This window comes from Armigeres subalbatus, chromosome 1 (assembly GCF_024139115.2).
Source record: "Armigeres subalbatus isolate Guangzhou_Male chromosome 1, GZ_Asu_2, whole genome shotgun sequence".
Lineage (NCBI taxonomy): Eukaryota > Metazoa > Arthropoda > Insecta > Diptera > Culicidae > Armigeres > Armigeres subalbatus.
The window spans coordinates 123,389,877-123,402,006 of NC_085139.1; the positions used below are offsets into that span (position 1 = coordinate 123,389,877).

Consider the following 12,130-nt stretch of genomic DNA (forward strand, 5'->3'; position numbering starts at 1 on the left):
TTGTGCCAACCGGTGCAATTAGTAAAACGAGTCGAATTGAAACCCATTGCTACAAGCGGTGGAGCATAGAAACCGGTGAGCTCCGGAAACAAAATGCGCTACAATTGCAACGGCAAACGGAAGCGGAACACCGAGTTATTCGAGAGCTAGTGAGAAAGCATCGGGTGGACATCGACACAAGACGGAAACGTGAACTTGACCTGGTTAGTCGGATTAAAAATCTACAGTGGCAGCACGCTGAGGAGCTGAAACAAGCACGTGATTTGGAGGGAGATTTGCGAGCTCAGCTTGCAAGGCAAGGCGATGGATGATTGGAACTGGAGGCCAAGTGAAATCCCAGGAGAAGCTACTCGTCGAGGAGCATGAGCGAAGACGCACTTCGGAAGCAGATTTGCGGCATCAGCTGTCACTACGGAATAGGGAATGCGAGGCGCTGCAACTTCAGCTAGCAGAACTGGAGACTAAAATTCAGTGTCTGCGGGGCACCACACAGCGGCTGCAATCCCAGTTAGAAGCTCAGCAACGCGAGTACAAATCGGATCGCCAACGAAATAAAGCGGTCACAGAGTATTGGAACCTGCACAACGAAGTGCAACAGTTCGTCAGGCGTAATCAGGATCGGCCAGTGGATGAAGGTTCTCCTCCATTACACCCTCCGCCAGAGTCTTGGTTTGAAGCGGAAAATGAAAATAACGTTGAATGTTCCAATCGCGTCGAGTCAGATCCTTGTTTTTCTCGGTAGATCCTGGTTTGGTTAGTGGTCAGCGGAATTACGTAGCACAAGCCGGAATATTGGGGGGTGGAATTCGGAACATGACTGGTTCCATTTCCTCTGCAAGTATCCATCCACATATCCAATCACAGCCTCAAATATCGTCCTTTTTGAGATTCTTTGGTTCCGACGCCACAACAGATCGCTGCTAGACAGGTGGTAACCAGGGAGCACCCCACATTCTCCGGAGATCCGATCGATTGGCCCCTATTTATTAGCAGCTATCAGCATTCTACACAGGCTTTCGGGTACACCAACTCCGAAAACCTTTTGCGCTTGCAACGTAGCTTGAAAGGCAGCGCAAAGGATTCAGTCAGCAGTTTCTTGCTCCACCCGTCGACAGTACCACAAGTAATGTCTACACTGCAACAACTGTACGGTCGCCCGGGACAGATTGTGAACAACATGATCACCAAGGTTCGGGCAACACCCCCTCCGAAACCCGACCGATTGGATACACTGGTTAGTTTTGGACTGATAATTCAAAATCTCTGCGGTCACCTGAAAGCGGTCGGCTTAGAGAAACATCTGGCGAATCCTATACTTCTGCAAGAGCTCGTTGACAAGCTACCGGCGACGGTGAAGTTCAGCTGGGCCCTCTACCAGGAGCAAGTACAAGATGTGGATTTGAACGTGTTCAGCAGCTACATGGCGAGGATATCTTCGGCAGCAAGTAGCGTAACTCAGATGTCCAATATTCCACAGAAATCTGGAAAAGATGAGAAAGGTCGCTTGAAGGAGAGATCGTTCGTGAACACGCACGTTTCCACGGATAAAGCGAAAGTGAGTCGCCAAGAAAATGCAGAAAAGGCGGGAGTCAGAGGTGGAAAGCCGAGAGAAAAGGATGCCGCACCGAGTAACACGAAGTCGTGCTCCGTTTGCAACGTCGACAGTCATCAAATCGACAATTGCTCGTCGTTCAAAGGACTCGATCTGGACGGCAGATGGAAAGCGGTAAAAGCAAACAAATTGTGCGCTCGTTGTCTCACTTCGCATGCGCGATGGCCGTGTAAGGGAGAAGTGTGCGTCTGCCCAAAACGACATCATCGACTACTTCACTTCGAGCCACCAATGTCATCGAAAACTACCAGTGCGGTGGTTACAGCTCATCGGCAGCTGTCGTCGTCTACGCTTTTTCGGATCCTCCCAGTAACCCTATTTGGGAAACAGGGGCAGTTCAACACATTCGCCTTCCTCGACGACGGGTCATCAGTAACTCTCGTAGTGCGGCCCATTGCCGACGCACTCGGTGCAAGCGGAGAAGTGAAGAACTTGAACATCGAATGGACCGGAAGCATAAACAAGACGATTGCTGGAACAGAAGTCGTTACGATGGAGATTTCCGAGGCCGGTGGAAATAGGCGGTTCAGATTGTCCGAAGTCTACACCGTCGACAGTCTCGGACTACCACAACAGACCACCGATTACGCAGAGCTCGCTAACCGATACGCGCATCTCAACAAGCTGCCGGTGAAGAGCTTCCGATGTGCTGTACCAGGAATCCTAATCGGTCAAAGCAATGTTCAGCTCCTCGCTACTCTAAGACTGCGGGAAGGTGAATTGAACGAACCGATCGCAACGAAGACCAGGATCGGATGGGCAGTTTGTGGCAATGTGCGGAAACCACAAGCCAGTACGGTGTACAAGCAGCTACACATACATGCTGAACCATCTGTAGTAGACCTCCACGAGTACGTCCGGCGCTTCTTCGACATCGAGAGCATGGGTGTAGCGGTGGTGCCAGCCGTGAGAGGTGTTGAAGAACAACGTGCGAACAATATCTTGGAAACGATTACACGACGGTTGAACGACAAGAAGTACGAGACAGGTCTGCTCTGGAAGCACGATTACGTGGAGTTTCCAGATAGTCGGCCGATGGCAGAACGACGCTTCAAGTATCTCGAATATCGTTTAGCCCAGAACCCACAGCTTTACGAAAGTGTGCGTCAACAAAAGGCGGAATCCAAAGACAAAGGCTTCATTCACGAAGCGACAGTGGAAGAAATGGAGGAGTTTGACCTGCGGCGTACATGGTTCCTGCCGATTGGAGTCGTCGCAGATATTAAGGAGATGTTCCTACAAATCTCAATTCGGAAAGAGGACTGCAGTGCTCCACTGTTTCAGTACAGAGATTCCCCAGACGTACCGATGAGTACCATGGTATCGGATGTCGCAATATTCGGAGCAGCCTGCTCCCCTGCGCACTCGCAGTTCATCAAGAACCTACACACTTAATTTTTTTAACCGAGATCTCAGCAAAATGTTGAACTTTTACCGAGATTCGCACAGCCGTGCCCCAGCAAACAGGTTTTTTGAAGAGATTTCTGTCAAAATTGCTGAAAATCAAACAAACGCCATTTTTGCTGAAATATCCGTTTTTTATTTTGCTGGCGCACGGCTGTGCGGATTTTTGCCGAGCTGCAGAAATAAAAACTAAGTGTGTAAATGCTACAGAGCAGGAAGCAGAGTTCCCACGAGGTGCGGCCGCAGTGAAGAAGCGGCATTACGTGGACGATTACGTAAACAGTCACGATACAGCGGAAGAAGCGATCGAGGTGGCGAAGGAAGTGATCGAGGTGCACAAGCGAGTGGGGTTCCATATCCGTAATTGGATGTCAAGTGATCGGAGCGTAGTCGAGAAGTTGGGTGAAGCGAACCAGAAGCCGTCAAAAGACATGTTATCGGAGAAGGACGTCGGACAGGAGCGAGTGTTGGGAATGGCGTGGATACAGAGAGAGGATATATGTCTTCGTATTTTCACTGCAGTTTGGCGAGAAGGTGCGTATTCTGTTGGCAGACACCAAGATTCCCACGAAACGACAAATGCTCCGACTTGTCATGAGCATCTACGACCCTCTAGGTTTGGTAGCTTCGTTCGTGGTCCACGGGAAAATTATTATCCAAGATGTGTGGCGGACAAAAACAGATTGGGACAGCTTTATTCCTGAGGAAATCGCTAAGCGCTGGACTGAGTGGATAGTGTTGCTGAAGAAGATGGTCGAACTGCGCATTCCACGGTGTTATTTTCCTAGATACAACCCGGAAAGCTTCAAAACCCTGGAGCTACATGTTTTCGTGGACGCGAGCGAGCAGGCGTTTGCAGCAGTGGCATATTTCCGGATAATAGATCAAGGGAAGATCAGAGTAGCACTTCTTCTTCTTATTGGCATTACATCCTCACACTGGGACAGAGCCGCTTCGCAGCTTAATGTTCATTAAGCACTTCCACGGTTATTAACTGCGAGGTTTCTAAGCCAGGTTACCATTTTTGCATTCGTATATCATGAGGCTAGCACGATGATACTTTTATGCCCAGGGAAGTCGAAACAATTTTCAATCCGAAAATTGCCTAGACCGGCACTGGGAATCGAACCCAGCCACCCTCAGCATGGTCTTGCTTTGTAGCCGCGCGTCTTACCGCACGGCTAAGGAGGGCCCTCAGAGTAGCACTAGGCTTTTCGAAAACGAAGGTTGCACCGCTTCAAGGACCCTCGATACCTCGACTAGAATTGATGGCTACGGTGTTGGGAGCACGCCTACGGAAAACCATCGAGGAAAACCACACGTTGAAAATCCAAAAAACGTTTTTCTGGAGCGATTCGACGACAGTTTGCTCGTGGATCGAGTCGGAAACGCGTCGTTATCGGCAGTTCGTTTCCTTCAGAGTCGACGAAATATTGAGCAACTCGAGCATCGATGAATGGCAGTGGATTTCGACGAAGATCAACGTTGCGGATGAAGCCACCAAATGGGGAAAAGGTCCGTCATGCAATGTGGATAGTCGCTGGTTTCAAGGTCCCGAATTTCACTACGGCAGCAAAGCAGGTTGGTCAATGATTCCTGAAGAAGATACGGATGAAAGCGACAAGGAGCTGCGGGAGGCATACGTCTTTAACCATCATATAAGACAACCGGTGATAGACACTTCAAAGTTTTCGCGATTTGAGAGGATGCTACGCTCGGTGGCATACGTTCCCATTATGTGAATATCTTACGTGCTGCGAAAGACAGTAGATCGGCAGACATAGTTGGGGTGACAAGCGTAGAAATACAGATGGCAGAAAGAACGTTGTGGTTGGTTGCGCAGTCCGATGCCCTCCCGGAAGAGGTTGCGATCCTCAAACAGAACTTGGTGCGGAGCAAGGATCATCAGAAGCAAATCGAAGCATCTAGCCAGCTGGTACAGCAGTCACCGTTTGCTGATGAATACGGAGTGTTGCCCAGTAGAGCAGCAGAGGTACCAATACCCTACGATGCAAAGTACCCTATAATATTGCCAAGAAACAATCGGATTACTGAGCTGTTGTTGGATTTCTACCATCGGAAATACGGCCATGCTAATGATGAAACCGTGGTCAACGAGGTGCGTCAGAAATTCCACGTGCCACGGCTACGAGTGCAAGTTCGACTGGCAAGGAAACGCAGTATGTGGTGCCGCGTGTACAAGTCAACACCGGCGTATCCGAAAATGGGACGAACAATCATGAATGTACAGCAGTGTAATAAAATATTACGCATTCAATTATATTGAATTTGCAATAATGCAGAATCAAATCCATTGTTGAACTACTGCTAAAAAAACAAAAATTTAAAATATTTTCATAAAATAGGGTTATTTAGGATGAATCAAATTGAAAAAAAAACTATTGTTTGTTTAACTTTAAATCTTGAAACTTAAAATTATAAACACGATTATGGGTCAGCTAATGTTTTTTTTTGTCGCAATCCAGATAGGCGTCCCGCATTTTGCAGAACGCTTGCTGGTCACATATTTGTATAAAAGTGAAAAATTGTGAAAATATAAACTACCGTCATGCGGGGCTTCTTTTGATTCCGGGGGCTACTTTGGATTTTTGATTTTTTGAAAAAAATAAACGGAAAAAATACCTAATTTGAAACAGAAAGTTACCATTCAACTATCAATAAGACACCCGATTGGTGATAATGACAATTTTATAGTAATTTTCGTTATAATTCTTATTTTAAAATGTCCAAAGTAGCCCCTGATTTATCAAAAGAAGCCCCGCACGACGGTAATCCAAGTAGGTTTTAGACGTTGCTGCATAGGTTAGGTTTGATGAGCAATATTAGATAGTGATTCAAAAATGCACTTGTGCCTGAACTATGATTATTTTGTAATTTATCTCTTTTTTTTTGGAAATGACTAATAAATGTGTTTGACCCAAGTTTATATGCGGTCATTGTCCATTAACATTTTTAAGGGGGCACGGGGTGATCTCCATGGATTTCATACGGCTTATGAATCGCGGCCTTCCGACGGACACATGATTTCGTCACTGGTTCTTCAGCCTGTCCATCCGTTACTAAGTGCACCAGTCATTCAAGTACTCACTCGCTGACCGAATACCGAATCCGCCACGTCCATCGACCGTCTAGATCGGCACTCAATCTAACAAATCGGGCTCGCCTATTTCATCAGCTCACCGTTGATCTAATCCGACCCGTCGCACAGTGATTTCGCGATGGCAAAAACCCAAAAAAAATTTTTCCTTGTATCACAATTATTTCATATTTTCCGTCTTCTATAATACTTCGAGAATCATCAGAAAAAATTTCATAAATATTGGATGAAAAATGAGATTACCAGGATCTTTCTAAGTTGAGCTGTTTTGATGTATTTTTTCTTGCCCCATAGAAAACATATGGAAATTAATAATAAAATTCAATTTGATTTTTAACTAGGAAGGAAAGGGCTAAAATGGTCGTTCACTATATCATTTTGTAGCATTTTTTGCCTAGTTTTAGGATATCACATTGACGACTTGCGCAAATCTGCGCCCGGTCATTGGATTCGATGTTTAGCCGTTTTTATAACTAAGTTTTACTGAAAGGTTCTCATTTGACACCAGAACCTATTTTCCGTTAGAAGTGTTGTGGTATACAAACTCAAATACAATTCGACTCAGCTCGAGTAGTTGAATCGGTCTGATCGTGTGTTTTTGGCACATACCCGTGTTTATAAATGTGTATTTGTGTATGTGTGGGTGCACTAAAAGGTATGTAGTGAAAAATAGCCTGTTTTCGAGCAGTTATGTTAAACCGATCTCGATACAATCTCTTTTATTAGAATGTGAACAACAAGTAAGGCTCGGCCACCAATACTTCAATAAGGTGAATGTAAACAGGTTCTGCGCTATGTACCTGAATAAGTTTTTCATAGGAATATACAAATAAGCATTTATTCTATAAACCGTGTTGAAAATATTAGTTTGTGCAACTAGTTGCAAAAAGATGATTTTTTCGGCACGAGTTGTATGTTTAGGATAAATACTACGAGTGCTGAAAAAATCGAGTTTTGCAACGTGTTACACACGCTATTTTTTCAATAACGAAAAATGGACTTTAATATGATAAACTTCTACCAAATTTATACAGTCTAATTTACTTCATAAGATCATTCTTGCCAATAAATCATATTTCTCATTACAATTGAGTTCTATTTTATCTTCCCAATTTGCATAGCTCGACAAACAGCGAAGCGATGAATGAATTGTCCTTGGAAAAAAAATTTACGTCATGTTTATCAAACTATTTCATTTATAACGCGACGCAGAGAATACACTATTTGAACACATACCCAAGCTTTTGCAGCAAAATGTAGTCATGTAACTACTGTTCTGATGTTGCATTTTCATTATAGCACCCAAATGAGTTGCATAATGGATTTTATACAACTCATTTGAGTTGCATAATGGTCATTAAAGAACCCATTTCATTGGTATGATTTTATCACTCAAACAGGAACTGTAAACCAGGTATTATATTCAGGAATCAGGTCGCTCTCGAATATAATTGATCTGTGACTCGTGTGGAAAACAATTTGATGCCGAAATTTTTTTTGATTTTCTCAATTGGGAAATTTGGCTATATGGATACTATCCGCGCAAAGTTGAAAGAATCGATTATGCTCTTGTGATAAGTTTTTACCCAAATCAGATAAAATTTTCGGAGGTCATCCAGAACATGAGTCACAATGGAATGGGCGTTGTGGAGCAAAATCGATTTTTTGAACCACCGTACTATGCATTATTTCAATTTGTGAAAGTGAATAGTGAATAGTGAAAATGAGAACTTAGAAGTCATTATGTGAGTAAAGAGTTGAAAAAATGAGTAATGAGAAGTGATAAATGATTTGTTTGAAGTAAGTAATGGAGAAAGAGATATGGAAAGTTAGACGCAAGTGGTGAGACGTGAGTTGTGATAGTTTAAAAATGAGAAGTAAGAGAGTGTAGTGAGGAAAACAGCAGAAGGGGTGAGAAATGAGATGATAATTGAAAAGTGAGAAGCGTAATGTCTAGAAATGAAGGAAGAAGGAGGATAAGAGAAGAAAGAAGAAAGAAGGGAGAATGAAGAAGATAGAAGAAAGAGGAAGAAGATAGAAGAAAGAGGAAGAAGGAAGTAAGATAATGGCAGAAGGGAGAAGTAAAAAGATTAAGAAATAAGATTAAGAAATAAGGAAAAAATATGAAAGAAGATGAAAGAAGGAAAAGAACGGTGAAGGAAGGAAAATTGAAGAAGGGTAGAGGAAGAGGAAATAAGCTAGAAGAAATAAGGAAGAAAGATGAAGGAAGTATATGATGGAAGTAAAGAACAAGGAAGCGGTAGGAAAATGAAAAAAGAAGTAAAGAAAGAAGGAGGGAAAAAAATTAAGAAAGAAAAAAGAAGAAGGATAAAGAAAGAAGGAAGATGGAAAAAAGAAGAAGGAAAAAAAGAAGTTGGAAAAAGAAAAAAGAAAGATGGAGAAAGAAAAAAGGAAGGAGGAAAAAGAAGAAGAAGGAAGGAAGAAGGAATAAGAAACAGAGAAAGAGGTAGAAGGAATAAGGAAAAATAATAATAAGGAAAAATATCACAATTTTAAATTCTTCTTTTTCCCTCCTCACTTTCAGCTTGATCAAAAAATTGTCGAACAACGACATAACAGATGCTCCGAATCTTCTTCTTTTCTATGTAACAGAAGCGATATAGATCATTTTGAAGTTTCCCTATAAGCTTCAAATGATATCGGCTCGGACAATGACATAAAATGAGATCCGTAAAAGTGCTTAGGTCTCTTTTAAATAATTCTAAAATGTTGCGAGTCATGGAAACATTTTGAGTGATAAAGCGTTTCGATTGCCTGGCATTGGTTGTTCCTAAAATTGGTTTTTATTTTCATAGATTCCCATACCTTCAGGTCCATACTAAGAGAAGAAGTTGGCAAGCTGCAAAAAGGTTCCGGTCCTGTAATCCGACTTGATGATCCGAGTCTCACCAGCATATCGGCTTTATCGTTACCATCTATTCCACAGTGTCCTGGAATCCAATATAGATTGACTTGGTTGCGACAAGACAGATTTTGGAGGGACTGAATGCATTCCCAAACTTGTTTTGAAGTGCATGTTGCCGACTTTAGAGCATTCAAAACTGCTTGGCTGTTGGACATTATGCATATATGTGAGTGTCTGTAATTTCTACGCAAACATATTACAGAACACTCTAGAATTGCGTGAACTTCCGCTGGGAATAGGGATGGCCAACTTTCCATGGGAATCGATATGTCTATCTCAGGGCCAGTAACTCCTGCTCCCACTTGGTTGTTCAGTTTTGAATCGCCTGTATAAAACGTAATTGATTCTGAGCGAAGTTTCAGTCCTCCATTTAACCATGTATTGCGCCCAGGATCAATTACTTTGAACAGTCGATTGAAATTGTACTTTTTCTCCATTCAGTCTTCATTGTTTATTACTAGGGAGTTTATACTAAAGTTTTTTAGGATGCTAAGATGACCCTTAAGAGGTTTTTGGATCTTCTGTTCCTTAAAGCACTCTTTTCAGCTTCTAATTGTACAATTTGATGCAGAGGAAGCATGTACAGTAAAGCATTTAGTACACTTGATGGTGTACTGCTCACCTGTAATTGAAATGGTCGCTAATCGTTTAAGTTTTTTGATCTGAGCATTTGGCTTACAAAACCTAATAACTTTAGAAGTACTCAATGAACATTAAGCTGCGAGGCAACAATGATTCAGTGAGGGATGTAATGCCAATAAGAAGAAGACCTGGAGGAATTTCTGAAAGTATTGCTAAAAGACCTTCTGAAAGAAAATTCTTAGGTGGTATTTTCAAAGGAATTTCTGAGGGTATTTCTAGAGTTTCTTGCGAAAGATTTTCGAAGAAATTCTTTGAGAAATTTTGTAATGAGTCACTGGACGAATTTCCGATGAATTACTTAGAAAAACTTATGATACAATTTCTGAAGGAATTTTTTAAGGTATGCTGGATGACTAACCGAATCAATTCCTGGGTATTTTTTTACGAAAAAATGTCTGGAGGATTTACCAAACGAACATTTAGGTAAATTCATAAAATATCACTAGGATCAAAAATTTTAAACAAGGTAAATAAAAATTCCCAAGGAATACTTGAGAATATCCGATGACATATGATGTTGGAAGGACTGCAATCCCGATATTTTAGATTTTTTTGGCTTAATTTCTTTTTTTATGGCTATTTTTTTTTTAAATTTCTTCCGAAATATCTGCAGAAATTACTCCGGAAAATTTAGTTGAAAAAATTCTTCCGGAAAATTATTAAAAAATGAGATAGGAAATCCTAAAGAAATTTTCGGAGAAGTTACTGACAGAAATCCCAAAGCATTTTCCAGCAGGAATTTTGAATGAAAGAAAAGATTTCTGGAAGAGTTTCCTAATGATTTTCTGAAGAGATTCCCGAATGAATGATCAAAAGATTATCCAGAAGGAATCTCTGAAGGTCTAAAAGATTTTTTGGAAAAGTTGCTAAAGAAATCCGGACGAATGGCCGGAAAAGAACTTTCGAAAGACTTCCTTGATGAAGTTGCTTTCGGGAAATTTTGAGGAAATTCAAGGAATTTCTTCTCAGATTTTCCTAAGGGCTTTCTTGAGAAACTTTTGGAAGAGAAACTTTTGCTAGAGCATTTCCAGCAGTATTTCCAAAGAAAATTTGGTAGGATTTTTTCTAAAAAAATTCCGAAAGTATTTTTAATTAAATTTCCGTAGGTATTTGTGAAGGAATTCCGAAGTATTTTCTAAAAGTATTTCTGAAGAAATTCCTAAAAGAATTTGTGAATTTCTTATAATTCCTTCTTTGAATTTTCAAAAGAATATCTAGAAGAATATCCAAACAGTGGGGGTCCCGTAGCGTAGTTGGCTACACGTTCGCCTTACAAGCGAATGGTCATGGGTTCGATTCCCAGCCCCTCCACCAAACCCTCGTCAGTCGCCGGATGCGCAGCCTACACGGTAGCGTATTGGGGAGCGCTCTAACCGTTGCGACTGCCTGATGACGACTGACAAATTGTTCTTCTCGGAGGCATTCCTCCAACGTACCCGGATAAATGGCAACCGAACAATGCGCAACGATCATTGGATCCACGACACGGACAAATGGACACAATAGACTCACGATGAGATGGACTGGCAACGACAACAATAATGGTAATGGAAAATCTAAAAATAGATTCTGTGTGGATTCTGTACAGCAGAATACCACAGTAGATCTCGGCACAGTAGCGGTTAAGTAACACAGAGTGCCTACCAAATAAATAAAGGAATAAAAAAGAAAAAGAATATCCAAAGGAATTTATGAATATTTCTTCTAAGTAATTTCTTGAGGATTTTCTGAAGAAATGCCTGGAAAAAAAATCTTGAAGGCATGTCCAAAGAAATTTTTCTAGAAATTTAAGAATGTCGGAAATTCTCACCGAATTTATTTTGGAAATTCCATTCGGAAATTCCTTCACGAATTCTTAAATACCTTTGGAAATTAGATCCGAAATACCTAATGAAAATTTCTGAAGGAATTCCTTCAGGAACTCCTATGGATATTGTTTCAGGAAAATCTTTGGAAAATTCATTTTCTTCAGATATTCCTTTGAAAACTCATCTGAGCATCCCTCGAGAATTCCTCTAAGAATTCTTTTAGAAATTTCTTCGGATATTCCATTAGAAATTTTTTAAGGAATTCGTTTGTAAAATCCTTTCGATATTTTTCTGGGAGAAAACCTTGCAAGAATTCATATAAAAATACCTAATAATTTTGGCGAATAAAATTAAATTTCAGGGAAAATATTCAATCTGGTGGGTCAGTAATTAGAAAAATTTAAGGGAACTCTTTTTTTTCTCAGTACAACTTTGGCGTATATAAATACATTTCATGGAACATATTGGATTTGGTAGGGCACGCGCCCAGCTTAACTCCGCCAGTGCTAGTTAGTTTTGGATAAACGAATTATTCTAAGTATTTCAAATTAAAAGAATAATTTCCCAAATAATGAGAAAATTGAAACAAATAATAGTATTCAGACTAATTCTAAACAATA

General features: G+C 41.2%; 1 protein-coding gene across 1 annotated transcript; it reads left to right on the plus strand.

Moving 5' to 3' along the window:
* Positions 1-307: 307 nt before the first annotated feature.
* On the plus strand, positions 308-4,758 carry LOC134206502 (uncharacterized). Its single transcript, XM_062682232.1, has 4 exons — positions 308-694; positions 914-2,924; positions 3,227-3,550; positions 4,259-4,758. The coding sequence occupies exons 1-4, from the start codon at positions 308-310 to the stop codon at positions 4,756-4,758; spliced, it is 3,222 nt and encodes a 1,073-aa protein (XP_062538216.1).
* Positions 4,759-12,130: the final 7,372 nt, after the last annotated feature.